The sequence below is a fragment of the Rhamphochromis sp. 'chilingali' genome (genome assembly GCF_963969265.1).
Source record: "Rhamphochromis sp. 'chilingali' genome assembly, chromosome: 5".
NCBI lineage: Eukaryota > Metazoa > Chordata > Actinopteri > Cichliformes > Cichlidae > Rhamphochromis > Rhamphochromis sp. 'chilingali'.
Genome location: NC_137932.1, coordinates 32,631,538 through 32,652,567, shown reverse-complemented (window position 1 = coordinate 32,652,567; position 21,030 = coordinate 32,631,538). Strand labels below are relative to the sequence as shown.

Genomic DNA, 21,030 nt, shown 5'->3' with positions numbered 1-21,030 from the left:
CTAACTGCACTAAACAATTTTCTTGTTTTTCTTTTTTTGGCTGACTGTAGTTCACAAAAGTAAAAAATGAATCTAAATCTCTAAAGAAAACTGTGTCTTAAAAAGAGATGCAGCGACCTACTTAAACCCTTAGATGCTTATCAGAAAAAACATCAGCTAAAATAACAGTTAAGAAGTTGGAAAACTAATATTATCCCCCGAAAAAACAACCCCAGAAACACCCAGGATGTTTGCACATATCCTTAAGTTACACATAGCACTTGATATCTTTAAACAATTTGTAATAGGTCCCATACCCTTCGGATCACATTGAGTTTGGTGGGAAGTGGTCACTCTAACTATATTAAATGAATACACTGCATATGTACACAGTTGTTCAGCTTTTGCAATACCATTATTATTATGACCATTAAAAAAATAATAATAATAATAATAATAATAATAATAATAATAATAATAATAATAATAATAATAACAATAACAATAATAATAATAATGATGATGATGATGATGATGATGATCCAGATAACGAGGATCCGTTTAGCTCATTTATTTATTCATCTTACGTGACGTTAAAAAAAGGTAACCTCAAACCACCGACGGCCGCATTTTTGAAGAGCTTTCATGAGTACGCAAAGTGCAACGAACAGCAGCGAGAAACGCGGGTTGTAGTTTGCCATAGCTTGCCTGACAACGCGGCAAACTGCGGCGCCTGCTCATAAGAACTACCATACCCAGCGAGCCACGCGCGCCAATTAGAAACGTCAACGAGCCAGTGAACATTAAGCGGAGCAGACCAAAATCCCAAACAAGGAAATGGTGGGGGAATAAAACGACCAGATTATTTAATTAATGCATGTTATAATTAATATTTTATTTTATTGTAAATTAAGGCGTATTTATGGGTTAAAATGGATTACGACTTCAAAACAAAGCTGGCGGCGGAGAGAGAGAGAGTAGAAGATCTGTTCGAATATGAAGGTTGCAAAGTGGGTCGAGGCACCTACGGGCACGTTTATAAAGCTAAGCGCAAAGACGGGTAAGATAACCGTGAACGTTATTGTGTATGCTGACATAAAACTGACCGCGGGATGCATTTTGTGAACACACGCCTCGGTTATGTGCTGAACGGGGCGTTCGATTTGAAGCTCCCCGAAGCGATAGCCCGTGTCTCTGTGTTTTTGTTTTCATGTAACGCACTCACTCACCAACGGTCCCCCCCACCACCTCCGTCCCCAACCTCAGAGCTCCCCCCTTTCCTCCTCCTCCTCCTCCCCAACACCCCCAAACAACAATGTAAAGCCGCGGTGCTGTTTATTTTCTGACAAGTGTCCTGTCGGCGGTCGCAGCAAAGGTAGCTTCTATCGTATTCTATCGTCACTTCGCGCAATAGTGACACCTGAGCGGCTTTTCTTGGCCCCGTTTTCAGCATCGTGGAGTGCCAAACTTTTTTTCTCCCTCTTTCTGACACACATTGTTTTCTCTCTGCCATTTGCTGCTTACACTCACTGACAAGCATATGACAGCGTGTGACCACGATGTATATATCAGCAACAGAAAGCAGGACAGATATGTTCTCACATTTCTGCTCTGCTGTGCCAACGGTGTCAATGTTCCTTATGCAAACTGGCAAAATCCCAGTCCAAAAAAGTGGCAGAATCTGGCCAGTGCGCTTCGTATTTGAATACTACAAGTTTCATTTGTACGATAGCCAAAAGGTTAATCACTCTGATCTAAAAATTACATTCAAGAAAAGCAGCGTTAACCAAGGGCACAGTGCATTAAGAGCTGATTTTGCTGCCCCCGTCTTCCAAATGCTTTGTCATAAAGTTTTCTCGAAATCTGAGATGGAGAAACTAATTTTAAGCATTAGATGAACTTATTATACAGATGGCCCAATTTGACTTCTTCCCATGTATTACTCGTTTTAGAATAGAATAGAGTAGAATGCCTTTATTGTCACCATACAGTTGTACAGTGAGATAAAGAGCATGTATAAAAATGTACAAATATACAATCCGGTGTAAGAAGAAAAAAGTAAATATGTAAATAAATTGTTTTTTCCAGTCATGGCAGATGGCTGTCTCTCCTTGAGCCTGGTTCTGGTTTCTTCCTGTTAAAAGGGAGTTTCCCCCCCCCACTTTTTGCTCAAAGGGGGTCATTTGATTTTTGGGTATTTTTTCTATATTACTGTGGGGTCTTTAATCTTACAATATAAAACATCTTGGGGTGACTGATGTTGTGATTTGGCGCTATATACATAAAATGGAATGGAATGGAATTGTCAGTGTTGTTATAGCAAAGCTAAACACTGTTTTATTACCAGTAGGAACAGTATCACTCCAATTAGATCCAACCTAAAAGGAGTGTCACAGGGAACAGCTAGCTTTTCCAGATTTATAATAGCCATTATCAAGTCAATATTCATAACTGGTTAAGAATACACATAAAACAGTTGTTTTTTGTTCATGTTTGTATAGCTATGGTTATAAAATGTCTGCACCTCCATGCACTTGTATTTTAAATATATTTTGTATTTTTCCAAAGAGATTAAAAAACATGAAATAAAGTTAAAGCTTTATTAGCTTTATTTCTTTCAACGTTTTGTCTGTATTGCTGTGATAATGCTAATGTGGCCATAACCTCTATAGACAACTCAAATAATACAATTATTATTAACATTTTAAAATCTTTGTAATAGAATCAAATTAAAATTTACCCAAGCTGTTAAAGAAGGCCTTTTCTTCTTCACGTACTTTGAGAATTGATGTATTAAAAACTTTTACAATCACTCAGTGTCTTTAAAATCTGAAACAGTTTAGGTTTGTAGATCAGTCAGTTAGACTGTTTCTTCCTCACTGTGTTTGTTAATATTGCAATATTGTAACTTTATCAGCAGTGTAGATATGTTGGATTTAAACAAAGTGAGCCTAAAAGCAATGTTAAGCTACTTGACTCTAGTTTAGCCAATAGTTCGATGGAGTAACATAAAGTAGACAATTAACCACTGGTATTGCTTTAGTTAGTGGGCCGAGTTCATGTAAAACTAAGGGGGCATTAGTGCTTTCCAAACTATAAACTCAATAATAAATTCTTTCATCTTTAATAAAATGATCAGTGTTGCTGCTTTGTCAGGTGTAACAATTAAGTTTAACATCCAGACATCCATGAAAACAGAATTTATTACATTTAACGGAGTTAGAAGTTAGCAGGAAGTTAGCTTGCTAGTTTCCACGTAAACATGATATAGCATGTTCTGAATGAGAGATTTCTGAAAAAAATAAAACTTACAGCTCTGCCATCACTTCCAACATAAATGAAGACAAAACTAAACAGCAGTGACTTTTGTAGGGTTAGTGAAGTTGGGCTAGCTGGTAATGATGTGCTACGCAATCGCTAGCAACACAGCTATGTTAGCATTATGTAAATACAGTGAAGCTGGAGGATGGATGCTAACTTTTTTCCACCTAATAGCATCCTGCCAAATAATCGCATGGCAGGATGCTATAAACAGACCAAACTTCAGTCAGGAGAACAACTGCGATAATCCATCCACAATATGAGGTTAGTCATTAATATACTGCAACAACATGGGAATAGAGCAGCTGCGAGAGAATTCCGCACTAATGAATCAATGGTACGGAAGTGGAGGAAGCAAGAAGAATGAGTTGAGTAAAATTTGACGGTTTAGTTTTGCTTAATGCGCCTTATAATCCGGTGCGCCTTATGTATGAAAACAGACACGTTCATCGACAGTGTGCTTTATAATCCAGTCCGCCATAAGGTCTGAAAAATAAATGTATCCAGGCCCAAGACGGGAACTTAAAATACTGAATGTGGTCGTTGTTTCTGTTCTTGACAGAGCTGTCGTCATTCAGAAATTTGACAGACAGTTGGATTTGACCCTCAGAGGATGAAAGGCCCTGAGAATAAAGAGCGTTATAAATTCCCAGAAATGTGAACCTGTTAATGCTTAGCAAAGCCTCCTTTTCCCAGTACCCAAAATGTTACTCATGACTTACCCCAGTTTTGCAGCAGAATTTAAAGTAATGGATAATTTTCATTGTTTGCTGCTTTCTCAACTTAAGAAAGCTTAAGGAGCCTAAGGGGCCTTGTTGTCATGTGAAAATGCTGTGTCTTGGAAGTATAAAGATCCAGTTTTGCTTTTTTTACAAGTGGAACACGTCCCACCAACAGCTCAGTGTGTCTTAATAACTACATTATAGATAGTTATATCAGTGATGGATGCATGTTTTTACAGTGCCATAAAGTTAGTCCTGGAAGGAATTCATGGTGCATGTATGGGTCAGGAAGTCATTGAAATTTCTTTTAACCGTGACTGTTGGATAAAGAGCATAAAAAGCAAAGTTTTGTTCATTTCTTTATAGCTATTTTTAGTGCTTTATCTGTCTTGCTTCTGGTCAGCTCCTGTGAGTTGTACCAGTGGGTTCATTACAAGTATCCTGTATGGCTTTTGAGAACAGACCACTAGTTGGTACAATCTGTTGTGGGTGTACTGTGACAATGTTCTATGAAATCACAGCAGTTCAGGTCCAAAGAAACCTTTGTTCAGACATTACCAGTGCTGATTTTCTCTGACTTGTGTATGTGTGTATTTTAAGGGTGTTATTATCTGCTAAGAGCCAGTCACCAGGGCACCAGACCGCAGCTCCAAATTTTGAGGAAGACGTGAACCGTAGAGACATTATGGCAGAGGCAGACGGAGCTGGCTCACGCACACCATCACAAGATCTGTGCGCTGGCCTGAAGGGGCCTGAGCAGATAAGCCAACACTCGCCCTGTGGGTGTTGTGGGGCAATGTATCGCCGATTTGAAAAGGATTGATAGTCAGTGGTGTGTCTCCTCAGAGTGCTCTGGGCCTGCTTCATAGAAACCAAAAGAACAATCACTTCAGGGATTGTTATGAATATAATAAAATATTACAGTTTGCATATTCTCAAAAAAGTCATTAAAAATAGAATGTAGTGATTTTTCAGATCACATTGAATTCAGAATCCAGCATAGAATTATGATATTTACACGGAGACATTTTGCTCTTTCATGAAGAAAATGTTCATTTTTAATTTGATGGATGTGTCTCACAAAATTACTGTATGGGCCAAGGAGCTCCAGAGATCACTGTCTGTGAACATAGTCCGCCGTGCAATCTAGACATACAGGTTAAAGGTCTGTCATACAAAAATGTATCCATATGTGAACATGGTGCAGAAATGCAAATAATAGTGAGTGTAAAACTGTGACTCTTTCTTTGACTGTCTACGGTAGATCTGACAGTGCCTGTTTGGGCTGTGAATAACTGATATTTATTGAAGTTACTGCTGATGTGCCACATGGCTTAAACCCTCCTGCTTTGGAGATGATGCATATACTGTATGGATATATGCGCATATATTTAAGACACTCAGAAAAAAGACAACGACCAACTTGGAGAAACAACCACAACACCGACCAGTTACCATGGATAACACTGAGTAGGGTGTCTCATTAGTAACGTCTAGCAGGCAGATCATGAGGGACACACCCAAGTTTTGTTTTGTTTTTTTAAACTCTCGATCAAACGTTTTTTAGAATTAAATTTTTTTGTCAAATTGCCAAATACACTCGATAGTTACAGTTACTTTTGCTTATCAAGTCAACACAAATGTTTCAGTTAGGACAGAAAAAAGCATGTGGAATAATTTAGCTAACAGGGGTGGGGTTACAAAAAACTATACAGCATAGTATTGCAATATTTTGTATGGCAATAATCTATTAAATAGGGATGCCAAATATCAGTGTTATGAATGAATTAAAATACTCGGGGAGTACTTCAAAGAAGAGGTTTCATCTCACGCACAACCATCCAATTTAATGTAAGTTTGTTTGACTAACGTTACGTTACATTAAATTGGCTCAACTGAAAAACCATCAGACACTGGACACAGTTATTCAGAGCAAGCCAATGGCTCAGTCACACACATGCTAGAACAAAAATGGTGGCTTTTTTCACAATGTGATAACGCACTTGTCATTGTTGAAAGATACAACAAAATTTCATTTGGTGACCAGCAACCAATGGTAATGGTTTTCCAAAGCTTGAGTTTGTTGCACCTTTACCGCCACTTTTGAATAGATTGTGACATTGACAGTTTTTTGAAGTCATAATTTGCACTTTAAATGTCGATAATGTTATTAATAAGGTTACAAATAACAATAGTCTTGTATTGTGAGTGAAGTGTTGTAATAATATTGTATTTTGGGATATCTGGTAATTCTCACCTCTATTAGCAAACATTCATAATTAGTACTGCAAGCATGGAGGGCACTATGGGCACTACATAGACTACAGAAGACGCACACAGTAGAAATAAACACTATATATGTTAATAGTGTAATGTGTTTAAGTGGGGCTTCCTTAATCTATAAAACAGTGAACCTGTTTCATAATCACTTTCATCTTCTGACATAAAATTGAAATTTCAAGCATATAGATTTGGGTTTACAGTGTTTGGATCCATCTTTATATGTCAAGCTCTGTAAGTTTGTCCTGGTTTACGGAGTGGATAAACTGTTTTATTGAGTAAATTGATTATATTAATGTGCAATTTTTTTTATAGACTAAAGGATTAAATGTTTGAGCTGTTTTGAGCATCTGTGCAGCTTAATTAGTATTAGAGATGTGTGCCTGAGAGCTCCAGTTAATCCGTGACCATCTCCAATGCAAATTAGGCTGAAAAGTGTTTGATATTACCACCATGAGGACCTCTTTGATCTGTGCAGGCTGCTCACTGAATGAAGTTGTTATTGGACACTGTCCACTGAGTGTGTTTACATTTTAATCATGCCTCTTTGCTTATTGTAAACAGACTTATGAATCCTTTTAGCCCTTATTTTCTTCACTGCTCTGTGTTCAGGCTGGGCTTCCTTAACCGGAACTCTGCTTATCTCAAATAATCAATATTGGTCTGCTGAAAGTGCTCGGCCCTGCGGGCTCACATTTCACTTATTAACTGATTTTCATGCTCAAATTTGATGCACAACGGCAAATGACTACCTTGCAAAAAGAGGAAAATTGCCAACTGAGAGCTTTGGAAGTGTCAGTGTGTAGTTTGAGTTTTCGTCCCTGCATCAAGGGGAATTTCACTGGGGGCACTTATCCAGACCTAGGGAGCACTCCTGCAGGGAACTAATGGATCTTTGCTGCCAAAAGCTATCACTAATAACATGGATTCCTCTATGGCAGTTGTGGAACTTGAACCACAGGATGTTTTTTATGCCCTCTGCTGTCCTCATCCTCCTTGCAAAACACCTCCTTTACTAATCAAACCCTCAAAAAGCCTTTTTGTTGGCCATCTTCTAATATTCTTCATTTTCTCTTTTTCTCACCACAGGAAAGATGAGAAGGAGTATGCACTGAAACAAATAGAAGGCACTGGAATATCAATGTCTGCCTGCAGGGAAATTGCTGTAAGTTACCGTTTTCATTACTAAGGCCTTACATGACCATGTTGTTCTCAGGCTCTTCAACCTCTTAACACCCACTAAGTCATTGCTTAGTATAAATGTTATGTCAAGGATATTTTTGTTTTAGCTACTTGCTAAATAGGCTAATTTTCAGAAACTAGAAGATGTTACATTTCGCATGGAGTTCAATACATTCATTTTGGCAACACGATTGTTATGCCAAGACTGTGTCCGTTTGGTCTACCTTACAATATAAAATGCCTTGAGGTGACTGTTGTTGTGATTTGGCGCTATATAAATAAAATTGAATTGGTTAATCCAAACAGACGTCCATTTTTATCATAGACGAAACTTGTGAAAAACCCTAACCCTAAATGGGTTGCCAGCGACCTGGTAGATGTCGAGATGACTTCATTTGCTGCAGAGATAAACATCAGCAAATATCACAAAACCCTGTGAAGACTTACCCAATATTTTCAAGCAGACTCTTTAGTCTGGATGTTTCTTTTAGCATTATATATAGAATAGTATCAGAGTTTGTCCAAGATGAGGATTTTAAGTGATTGCTTTGAAGTTCCTAAAGGGAGAACAGACAGTAAGAACTGGTAACCATTTTGGTCAGAAGATAGAGAGATACATGCTCCTTTGTAGTTTTGATTCTAGTTCCCTACAAACAACAGGTACAGTCTGCTACTAAAACACAGAGTAAAGTTAGTAAAGGGTCAACCCGCGGCTGCTAAAATTAAAATGAATGTAGCGTTGTTTTGCTTCATGTCTGTTGAATGAAACTTGGCAGAGATGCAGCTCAGTATATTCAGAACAGATTCATTATAATCAGAATCGCTGACAGATTTAGTAAATTTTAAAAAGGTCAAAGAAATAAAGTAAAATAAAGTATTTTATCTGAAAAGTCTCCTGAGTTGTTCTAATCCATACAGCCCAAAGATGGTCATATTGATCATTTCGTTTTGAAGCTGTTAATGAACTGGGGCATGTTTTTCAAGTAGAAAGGAAACGTAATAGAATATAGTTCAAGTGGGTAAGTGATGACATTGATGCTAGCACTGGCACTGTTTCCACAAATGTACTGCTTGCACACATAAAACCATGAGAAGCATTTTCTCTTCTCATAAAGAATGTTTTTAACACTTCATTAGATCTATTTAACAGTGGTTTTCACCCTTTTACTTGTGAAGTAAACTTAAAATGGCAAAGTTTCAGTAGATAAAGTATCGTATTATATTTAACGGGTCAGACTGATGCTGTAACTACCTGTGGTTTGTACACCTTAATATATCTTGTACAATTTAAAAAGGTGCAGAATTGATTAATTTAAGTTTTTATCGACTTGATTTTCTACAGCTTACTCAAGGATTTTTATTCTTATCTTATTTTCTCCTCACTGCCATGCCACTGATAAAGAGGCCATGTGCAGAATAATATTTTACTGAATATAATAAATGCTTTTTTATCCCTCAGCAGTAAAAGGTTGATGGGTTATTGTGGTCACCCTGCGGCAGTTTGTGAATGTGATAACTCAAGATTGAAGCAACATAGACGTTTCAAATTTATACCATAGGTGTATCTACTCTCCACCACATGATCACCACGATCATGATCAAGGCTGCAATAGAAAAACATCAGTGTTGCCTGTAAGAAGTAAAAAGAAAACAACTTGTACCTTCTTATCAAAAATTTTCTAACTCATTGTCAGATTCTCTTCCCCCCATCATGTGAGCAATATGGGCGTGCCACTCTCTCAGTCTTAAAAAGAAGCTGCAGTGTACATTTACTGAATGACAAAACAATGTCACTTGGATAGTTTACAATATTTCTGCATAAAGCTTCACACAATAGACGTGTTTATTTATTTTTATAATCACTTTGTAAGATTCGGTAGCCAGCTGTCACGTTTGACTCTGTCAGGTGAGTAGAGGGGACGTCGTGTTGGTTGAGTGCATGTCAGTATGTCACTTAGCAAGTCCTGCCGATAGACACAGAATGTGGCCAGACAGGCTGGTGAGCTGTTATGTAAAGGTCTCTGGTTTCATGTATAACATGGTCAGCTGGAGGCGAGCTGAGCACTGTATATTGTAAACACAGTAAATGACTCTGCACCTGCATATCCATCAGTAATGACCAAACTCAGTGTAGTTTCCATGCCCCTTTGCCACCCAGTAACATTTAAACTCACTCAACAACGTGTTGCATGTTCTCAGTTCCTCTTTTTGCCTGTGATGTTCTGGGTAGTGTGTACATTTTTTACAAAGAAAACTGATATAACACTACACTAAATGAAAGTGAGATTTCTACTAAGACATGTCGACTGTACATAAAAGCTCAAAAAGTCCACTTGATTTAAATAACGTGCAGTATTATTACACTGAGCTTTTATTTAAAAAAAAAAAAAAAAAGCTTGGACACGCAGCAAAGGGCTGCGGGGTGGATTCGAACCCAGGACAGCAGCTTTCAGCCGTATAGTATGTGGTTTTCACTCTTTGGCGTGGGGATTTTGTAGACCTTGGTTCCACTGCATTTTACTCATCTGTCAACATAGAACAGGTTTTACTGTATATCTACTGGATATACAGTCTTCTGAAAAAATAGAGTGAGATTATTTTAAAAATGAATGGTTCTTTTTCCCAGATGCGTGTCACGGGTTCCCGGGGCAAGCCGTGTGAATTTAACAAAGGACCCAAGATGCGGATATGCAGTGAAGTGAGAGGGCTTTATTGACACAGAACCCGAGTGACAACAAACAAAAGGAGAGTGTGGCGAAAAACCGAACTTAGACATAAACTACACTGGGAAAACTAAAACCTAAACAACAAACCTGAACACGAGAGAAAGCAACTTGCAGGGAGAATTCACAATAAACAAGAACACAGAATATTATAAAGAAACGCAAAACATTGAGTCGTCAGACTCAGGACCATGACAATGCGCTTGCTCTTAGTTTTTCAAGGTAGTTAGCAGATGGTCTCTGCCCTATACTGTGTTCCTAGACTATTTAAAAGTAGAATGGGAGGTAGAGCTTTCAGCTTTCTGGCCCCTCTTCTGTGGAACCAGCTTCCAGTTTGTATTCAGTACACTGGAACCCTCTCTACTTTTAAGATTTGGCCTAGAACTTTCTTCTTTGATTAAGTATATAGTTACAGTTGGATCAGATGACCCTGAATCCTCCTTTAGTATTTTGGAGAACTTCCTGCGTTAATTAGCCTCTGTCAGATTTTTGATATACAGTAAAACATCTCTGGCTACATGAATGTGTTGAAGCAGTGAGTGTCAAAAATTTGCTGTACTGGCATTACTCCACAATGTCACCTGTGCAAGTTAAAGTAGTTACTAATCTTTGTCATTTTGGAAACTGCTGTAGAGCTTTTATATAGAACTTAAACCCTCTCATACTGGTTTAAGGATTATGGTGCCATCCTGGTGTCATCTTCCTGGCACTGGCACTGATTTTTTAGAAAAAAAGACAGAAGGACAGCCATGCAACAGATATGAAAAAGTACCTAGAAAAAGTAAAATAAGTTTTTTTTTTAGGTGATCTAGCGGTAGCTGTCTATTGATGACTGTCTGCAGCTTTGGTTGGTTGTCGGTGGGTTGGATATGTAGAGGTCTGTGACCTAAATCCTACTGTGGAGGCTTCTCTTTCTGTGTCCTCAACTATTTATCAGTTTTTTATCATTTATTTGCCCTATATGTATTGTCCTCTTCAGTAGTAAAAACTGCTTTTAAAAATATTCTTTCTTAAATATACCTCTAAAAATACCCCTAAAATATATTTTAGGTGTTCCAACCAGCAATGAAGAATTTTTGGTCCTTTGTTAACCTTAACATCTGTAGAACATTAGAAGTGATCAAGAAACCTGACCACCATTATCAGTCCAGTACCCTTAAACCCCTGTAGAGGAGGAGATCTATTAGAATTAGAAATTTTCATATGCTCAATTTGACTATATATATATTTCCAAATCATAATTATTGCACGTGGGTGTATGAATTTTCCAGCTGCGGACATGGCCTCAGATTTGGAGGTACTGATTCTCTTTCATACTCAGCTGCGAACCGCTACAGTGCGAGCTGGAGGCCGTCACCCGATGAAGCCAACAGAACCATATAATTTGCAAAAAGCAGAGATGAGATTCTGAGCCCACCCGAGTGGAAGCCTTTCGCCACTCGGCTACGCCTAGAAATTCTGTCCATAAAAATTACGAACAGAATCGCTGACAAAGGGCAGCCCTGGCAGAGCCCATCTCCCACTGGGAACAAGTCCGACTTGTTGCTGGCTGTGCAGACCAAGCTCTTGCAACGGTTGTATAAGGATTGAATGGCCTGTAGCAATGGGCCAAACACCCCACACGCCCAAAGCACTTCCCGCAGGACACTTCGAGGGACACGGTTGAATACCTTCTCCAAGTCGAAAACACATGTAGACTGGTTGGGCAAACTCCCAGGTACCCTCGAGAGGATAAAGAGCTGGTCCAGTGTTCCACAACCGTGACGGAAACCGTATTGTTACTCCTGTATCTGAGGGTCTACTAACAGACGGACTCTCCTTTCAAGGACCCTGGCATAGACTTTCCCAGGGAGGCTGAGCCATAAATTAAACTTAAATTATCACACATGTAATTTGTCATTTTGAAAAATTTGAAGCACATACAATTTTGTAAAATTATGGACTGAATATGGTGAACTGTGGTTTTTGGGGACTATTGATGGAAGAAAAAGAAGACCTGTTCAAGAGACAGCCTTCAGCACGGCACAGAAACATGCAATATTTGAGGCTATGGTGATCTTGTTCCTTACTGTTTGAGTACTGTATGTGTAAGTGGTTTACTGGCAATCTGGTGGATGATAAAAAATTAAGACCTACTTATTTTAAGACTGCACAAGCTCTCTTGGTAGAGCAGGTCCCAGTTGTTAAGTTCTGATTTTACATTTTCAGGGTCCCTTGTTTTTTTAGATAGTTTGGTTATGCAAAAGCCAGTTGTATTTCTCTCTGTCTGTCCTCTCACAGCTTGTCAGTTTCTGCCTTTCAGCAGGTGTCAGATTGCATGCCTGCTGAACAATCTCTCTTTCTGGTCCTGATTGTAGTTTTGTGCTAAACAGGGTGTGGAGCAGTGCGTCACATCCTTGGAATAGTCAAATTGCGATTTTGATGCGTAGTGATGATTGATGAGTCACACCTCTCTGGTCAACAATTCACATTGACGTGCGTGAAACGAGTCTTGTTAGAAATTTGGTTGGACCATTCTTTTTACTTGCAGAACTGGCTGCTCACGGAGATCTGACTGGGTGTCATGTTTCATTCACAAGTGGAGCTTAGTGGGTTAAAAGGATACAGTTGTGTTGCTTTGTCTTTCAAGCTTTGGAAGAACAATCATCCCTTTCATAATTACTCCTCCTCTGATGATAAAATTGCTCTGTTTTTGATATCTGGAAAATTAAAAATAGGATATATCCTTTTGTCACAGCATTCTTTTCCAGAATAATCAGATCAGACCATAACAGTCTCTGTCTCCTGGGGCGAAATATTGCTAGGCTGCCTTTGCTTTTCTTACAGTTGTAATGATTAATTTTAACAAGTAATTATTTTCCAACATTTTCTACAATAGTTCTGTGCTGCAGTGAACAGTTTTGGAAAACTGAACGTTAGGGTTTTGAAAGAGTTCAAGAGCGTGGACTATGAAACTTGGCTGGTTGTTTGTTCAGTGGATTTAAACCATTACAAGTATTATGCAAATGATCTGTGTGTTTTGCACTTGTACTTCAGATCTCTTTAATTCGAGGGGAGAAATCTTTAAAGTGATTAAAGGGGCGATCAGACAAAAACTGACACAGTGTCTTTGGGTGGTTAGTTTAAGAATGTTGTCTTTGGAATGGGTATAATAGGCATTCTGTTATTTTTAGCTCATCTGGCCAAATACCAATGAGCTTATGCTATAGACACACTTTCATTCTTTTACCTGTCATCTCTCTGTCGGTTAATCCACTATTCAAACGCATTGCTACTCCTCCTTAAACATTGGTTATCATTTTGGGAAACTTGCACACAGTGACCAACTAATGGGTTGTACTCCAATCTACTTTTAACATTTAACTTTTTAATCAAATATTAATTATTGCATTTTTAGAATGTGAGGGTCTTTTGTCAAAGCAAAGTTGTTTGTCAATGCCAGAGTAACTGCTGTATTGAGGCTATACTTGCCATATATTGATGCATGGTTAATTTTGTTGTGACGGGCCTTTTTCTTTAAATCCAAACCACATAGAATAAACACTCACTGGAGAGTACAGAGTTCTCAAATGGGACATGAACCATTGTCCACTGTCCAGAAATATTATTTTTTGTAATTTGTTTGAACATTGTGTAGCTCTCTAAACACAACTTTTCACAATTCAGTAAAATGTCAGTGAAGAAGAGCCTTCTCCTTATTGAAACAACAGCTTGGTTACCATACAGATGTCTGGTAGGCCTTTGATCAATGGAAAATCACTGAGTGGGTAAATACAAAAAGTCTTTGTTCAAACCAAATTTAGATGGTCATCCAATTTTGGTGAACCTATGTAAATTGTAGCCTTAGTTTCCTGTTCTTAGCTGACAGGAGTGAAACCAGTGTGGCTCCCTAATTGTATAGTCCATCTGCTTCAAGTGCTGTTTGTCATTCCGAGATACTCTTCCACATACCTCAGTTGTAACAAATGGTTATTTGAGTTACTGTTCCCAGCTTATCAGTTTGAAGTAGTCTGGCTGTTCTCTGATCTCTGGCATAAACTGCTGCTCAGGGGATTGTCACGGTCCTGGGTCATTTGGACCCAGCATTTTCAGTTTTTACATTCCTTTGTATTATGGTTTTTATTCTGATCCTTTTGTTATGCTTTGTTTATTAGTATTATTCTATGTTCTTTGTGAGGGGTTAGTTCTTGGGTTGTGTCTTGTGTCTAGTATAGGTTCACTTCAGTGTCAAGTCTGTGTCTGTTTCTTGTTTCCTGTTTTATTGTGAAAGGCTGTGCCTCATGTCAGTGTGTCTAGCTTTGCTCCCCGTGTCTCATTAGCCCAAACCCTCTCAGTTGTGTCTCCCTCCTGTTTCTCATTCCTTGATGACTCCCTCAGTGTATCTAAGCCCAGTGTGTCCTTGTGTCAGTGTCGCGTCGTTAATGTCTACTCACCCTCAGTCTATGCTCTGTGTTTTGGTCCCTGATCATCTGCCTGTTAGTTTATACTTTCCCAGTATAGTTTGTCCCCTGTTCAATCTGCAACCTGCAAAAGCTGTTTACTTTGAGTTCAACTTCGCCTAACTGAATCCTGCTTTTTGGGTCCTTCCTCCCTGCCTGCCGGTACACAGCCATGACAGAACAACGCGACCATTACCTGGACCCAGCGGATTCATCCCGGGAGTGTGATCTGTCCCGCATCCACAGCCTGGTCAAGTGGATTTCCCACACTAAGGACGCTAAGGCAATGGCAGTTGGGATTAACGCTATCGAAGCGATCCTGGAGGGAAATCCTCATCTGCGTCCACTAAAGGGATTTATGGGCTTGACGGACCAGCTGCACGAAGCCCAGGAGGTGCTACAAGCTTTTGCCCGCTCCCGGTATTCTGTCCCAAAGCCCCCACAGCAGCAGCAGCGGTGCACGGAGCTTTCCACTACACACCGGCGACTGCCATTTGAGAGGGGAATCTCAATACGGCTGCCACGGAATTCCTCCTCGTGCCATTCTGAGCCTAGCTCACCGGCCTCCTTCCTGGCAGCAATATGGTCAGAGGAGGAGGAGCAAGCCTTCATCGCTCCACCATCACCAGTTTCCTCCGTCACCTCTGTTCCCTCATCAGGGAGGAAACGTCGTTCACCCCGCTGGCACCCCCTAACTCAGCCAGATTCTGGGACTTCTGAGCAGCCGGCTGGGGTGAGTGACAAAAACGCGTCCTCTATCCCATCCGAGGGGGGCGGTTTCATCTTAGGAGACACAAATAACTCTGTTCATGCTCTTGTAGAGTCTAGAACTAAAACAAATAAACTGACGAGTAACTCAGTGACTAAAAATTCAATTAAAAAACTGTGCTTGTTGCTGCCAAGCTTGCATTTCCAGAGACTACTGAGCTAGTGCAGCCCACTCCTCTCTCCGCTGGCAGCTTAGCTGAGCCGCCTCTGCCTCCTGTTTCTGCTTGGAGCCCAGGCAAACTCAGCCAGCCTGCAAAATACTGTTGTTTATCTGTTCACTCAGAACAGAAGCTTCTGAGACAGGCTGTTTCCTCTAAGCTCTTCCAGCCACCATGCTTCAGAGACTCAGGAGGACCTACGCCATCCCTATCTTCACTTAGACCTCAACCACCACCAGCCACTCAGCCATTCCCCACCACTATGCAGGGAGAAAATCTCATTCCTACCCAGGGTGTTTTCCATAACATAGCTGTCTTAGGGGCAGTTAGCCACTCCAGGGCCTCACCAGAGGCTAGGTCTCAGTCCCCAGCAGACTCTGGACCCCTGGAGATTGAGCAGCTCCCTAAGAACTGCTCCGTGCCAGCGCTGCCTGGGCAGAGCCAGTGCCCAGTGCAGCTTCAGTTACAGGTGTCCCTGCCAGAGGTGTTTGCGCCTGCTGGTTCTGTGTTGTCCCTGCCAGAGGCCCCCGTGCCTGCTGGTTCTGCTCTGTGTTTGCCAGAGGCCCGTGCGCCTGCTGGTTCTGTGTTGTCCCTGCCAGAGGCCCCCGTGCCTGCTGGTTCAGCCCTGTGTGTGCCAGGGACCCTGGTGCCCGCTGGTTCTGTGACTGTTTTCGCTGGGGGGCCCGAGGAGCCCGTCCAGCAACCTTCCTCGTCAGCTGGGGGGGCCCGAGGAGCCCGTCCAGCCACCAGCTGCTCCACCACCTGCAACATCCACGCCTGCAGCAGCAGTTTCATCCACGCCTGCAGCAGCAGTTTCATCAGCTTCAGCGTCGCCTGGTCCAGCCTCCACATCAGCTTCTGCCTCGCCTGGCCCAGCCTCCGCATCAGCCTCACCTGCATCAGCTTCAGCTTTGCCTGGTGCAGCCTCTGCTTCAGCTTCTGTCTCTACCTCATCTGGCCCAGCCTCTGCCTCGCCTGGTGCTGCAGGGGCCACGCCGTCCTCAGGTCCCCAACTGCCACCTCAGTGTCGCCGGCCACTTTCCAGGCCTTTGGTCGGACGTCATCAGCGTAGAGGGCGGCACCCTGAACGAGGCCGTCGCTGCCACAGCCTTTGGCGTGGCCGGTCTCCGGACCTGCGCTGCCACTGCCGCCACTGCCTTCCACGTGGCCGGCCTCTGGACCTGTTCTGTCACCTTCGCCACTGCCTTCTGCATGGCCACTCCCCGGATTTGATCCACCGGTGCCTCTACCGTTGCCGTCCGCGCGGTCGGCCCCCAGAATTGTTTCATCGTCGCCGCCGCTGCCGTCCGCATGGTCCGCCCCCTGAACTTTCTTGTGGATTCGTGATGGATCTGGTTCTGTGTTGAACTGTTTTCTTGTTTATGAAATGCTCTGGACTCATGCTCCTTGTTTTCTTCCCTCACGCTCAATTTGAACTTAAGCAGGTCTTATTCATTATGTCCACATGCACCGAGCTGCTGCAATGGGATGATTAGATAGTTGTGTTAACTACCAGTTGAAGAGGCATACCTAATAAAGTGGCTGGTGAGTGTCTATTTTTCCAACAGAATTCTCTTAACAGTTTTTGTTTAACTTTGTGTACATCATACCAATCATTTTTCCATCTTTGCATTTTTTGCTCTGTAATACAACAACATTGACAATACTTTTTACCAGGCAGTAGACTTAAAGTTCAAAGGGTATAATAGGAAGTATAACAGAAATGATTGCTTGGCTGTTAGTTCTCTAGCTGTTTGTGTCTGCAAAAGGGTATAATCAAGGGTTTAGTGGGGAGGTTCCTCTGCTTAACACTAAACAGTGGGAAAAACATTAAGAGCACAGTGAAACTCAATCAGCAGCATTGTTGTATGGAGCGTAGTGTCACATTCACTCTGTACAGAAGTGAGTGTAGCTCTTTCTTGAATTCTCTGGCATTCAAGTACCCCAAAAGTATACAAACCTGTCAATTATCGTTTTCTACACTTATGTTAATGTTATTAAATTGTTAGTATGTCAGAAGGTTCACAGAATAATGCTAATGCACACAGTTTCTGTTTGTTATCAAGCCTTTTTTAAGCCATGCAACAAAATGTATTGAAACAACCTTCTTACCAGAAGATTTATATTGAGTTGTCCACAAGTTTGATCAGATCTTATGTATTTATTTTTTGTGGTTATCTGAATAATAGTGCAGTCATATGGTCTAACGTAGGTAGATGTTAGACTGTAGACTGTAAGTAGTAGGATGTAAGTTACATTTATTTCTCAGCAGGACAAGCCTCACATCACTTGTCTACTAAATGTTGCACCATAAATTTGTCTTGCTTAAAATATTTGAGAGTTTCCCAGCAGAACAAAGGGGTCTTTGTGCCTTCCAACCCACCACCTCGCTTGGTTTAGCAAACGGTGCACTTCATTAACTAGCACGCTGCATGAAGTTGAATTGAGACAGGAAGGGAGGAGAGAGCTTGGCTTAGCTGCAAAATGTTTTTGGTTTTGGAGCAATAATGAGCATGATCTTTTTGGTCTTTTCATGTCGATGTAAAGTTTTGGATTGGATTGTTTCGACTGGTTGAATTTATCCTCAGAAAAATATTATACAGTTAGGTTTGCTTCGTTTGAAATCCACTGTGACATTTTAGCTCATTTGTAAATCAGATTAAAAATATTCTCTATTGTAAAGTTTATATAGCTAGAGTGAAACATCTTACAGCTGTTCGTGCTCTCTGTGCTATGATAGCAGCTGGTGTGCTTCTGTTGCTGTGTGGTATAAACGGTATACAGTACAGCCTCTGTCAATTCAAAGGTTTTACAGATCATGACATTATTAAAATTGGGTACCTATAACCTCAGATGAACAACTGAACGTGGCAGATTACATGGTGTAATTTTGTGTTTAACAAAAATTCTTCCCTGGTAAGTCTGCTGCCCCAGTGACCTGCCCCAGATAAGTGGAAGGAAATGGATAGATGGACAGAAATTAAGACAAAATGCAGAAGTAGAACACCCTTACTGCTTCCACAGGAATTAAGAAAATAAAAGCAACCATGTTCTGTTAATCAAATGCACTTGATTAACTGAATCTCCGCATGAGCGCCTATATAAAAGCAGAAGTTTTAGCAGTTTGCAGTTTTGGAGAATTCAGGTGTGTGCTAATACGATTGGAAGCAGGAAAGACAGACATGATGCAGCTGTTGTTGTGCATCATTCTTGGAAGCATTATAAAGCCATTCCCAAACAACAGGAAGTCCATCATTCTGCACTGAGAAAGATCATTCACACATCAAAAACACTCAAGACAATTACCAATCTTCTCAAAAGTAGTCATCCCAGAAAAGTCACCCGAGTGCTGGACTGTGCAAAGCTCATGAAACGGCAATAATTGGTGGTATTTGTCATGTGTAATATATGTTTTGTTGTTCATCACAGGTTCTGTTTATTTTGGTAAGAACTAGAGCCGGTTTTATTATGTCCTAATGTTACAGAGGGTGAATTTACTTACCATTACCGTACAAAGGAACTGAATTAATTGACTGTACATATAGGATCCAACTTTGCCAGTTTGGATTGGATCGATATCCGATTCAGTTATTAGTTTAGAACTTCCCTTACTTCCCCTGGAGTAGTAGAGCAGGGCGATATGGCCAAAAATATTTATCACGATATATATTTGAAAATTTGCGATAACGATAGAACTGACGATATAATTGATGCGAGACAAAATACAACTCCACAACATTACTAGCGCAAAAAGACAACCTTCCATTTATTTTCACTTAAACAAGAAGCTGGTTTTTATGTACATTAAAGCTTTATAAAAATGTAACAGTGCAAATGCAAATTCCTTGCTGAAAGTTTAACCAAAAGGCATTTCCAGTAGAAATGGGCTGACATATCCTGAGCATAACCATGTATAATATCCACTGAAGTTAAAAAGAGGTGCTTTGCAACATTAAACTGCAGTGTGCAGTACGTGTTTTTCGGACCATAAAGTGCACGGGATTATAAGGCACATTAAGCGAAACAAAGCAGTCACATAAATCAAACTTTATTAAACTCATTCTTCTTGCTTCCTCCACTTCTGTACCATTGATTCATTAATGTTGAATTCTCTGGCAGCTGCTCTATTCCCATGTTGTTGCAGTATATTAATGACTAACCTCGTATTGTGGATGGATTATCTCAGTTGTTCTCCTGACTGAAGTTTGGTCCGTTTACAGCATCCTGCCATGCGATTGCATTTGTCTCCAACTATCAGGAACCTTCACGTTAACTTTTATAAGTGGAAAAGTGTTAGTGTTCATCCTCCAGCTTCACCGTTTATGTTATGCTAACATAGCTGTGTCGCTAGCGATTACGTCGCACATCATTATATACCAGCTAGACCAACTTCAGTAACCCTACAAACGTCACTGCTGTTTAGTTTCCTGTCTTCATTTATGTTGGAAGTGATAGCAGAGCTGTACGTTTGATTTTTTTCAGAAATCTCTCAGTCAGAACATGCTATATCATGCTTAGGTAACTAGCGAAACTAGCGAGCTAACTTCCGCTAGCTTCCTGCTAACTTCTAACTCTGTTAAATGTAATAAATTTTGTTTTAATGGATGCCTGGAAGTTAAACTTCATAGTTACACCTGGTAAAGCAGCAATGCTGATCGTTTTATTAAAGATGAAAGAATTTAGACAGTTTTTAACGCTCAGTGATGCTGCAGTGTTCGTTTGACTTGAAGTATACGGAGTTTAGGACCCAGATTACTCCCAGATTTAAGAGCATCTTAGTCCGACAAATACGACAATAACGACGGCCGCTTCCATGTTCTGCAAAAAAATGTGCTTTCCCGTGTATCTGACGGACAAACCCCAAACCAGTTCCACATCACTGAAGTTGCACCATTTTTACAAACCAATTCTGGTTCATTTGTTTCACTCAACAATCGGCCATGTGCGTATGAAAACAAAGGCACTGCGCATGCGCGTTTTACTCATATTCTATCGCGATATTTCATTTTCCTATCATTGCCTAACATTATACCGGTATTACCGTGAACGGTATAATATGGCCCAGCCCTATGGAGTAGGACATAAAGTTTCTTATTTATATACTGTTAGTTTAATTGTAAACACTTTCTGAGCTAATGCTGGAAGGGGCATACTGTCACAGCTAGCTAATCCACATGAGATAACGAGTACATGTTAACTAACAACATTGACAGTGTTTATAATGAAGAGAAATGTTTATAGCCTAAATGCTATAAGATTAATAAAACTATATGTTCTTGCTAAGAAATAAAATGCTTGCATCAGAAAGAAACATCAGATAAAGATCAGCTCCATCGTGAAGAAACAATATTTACTAAATAAATAAATACGTTCTCCTAAGAAACCGGTTCTACAGTCTGGCCTTTTGTCTCAGAGACTGTTTCCGGATATGTCCACTACTTATCATGAATGCCAAGTC

At 40.5% G+C, this 21,030-nt stretch overlaps 1 protein-coding gene across 1 annotated transcript in view; it reads left to right on the top strand.

Annotated features, from left to right (window-relative positions):
• Nucleotides 1-581: 581 nt before the first annotated feature.
• The window catches only part of cdk19 (cyclin dependent kinase 19), a 79,750-nt gene continuing 59,301 nt past the window's right edge, over nucleotides 582-21,030 (top strand). The window contains exons 1-2 of the mRNA XM_080882374.1: nucleotides 582-1,039; nucleotides 7,392-7,467. Coding sequence (XP_080738500.1) covers nucleotides 912-1,039; nucleotides 7,392-7,467 — 204 coding nt within the window. The 5' untranslated portion in view covers nucleotides 582-911. The remainder of the gene's footprint in view (nucleotides 1,040-7,391; nucleotides 7,468-21,030) is intronic.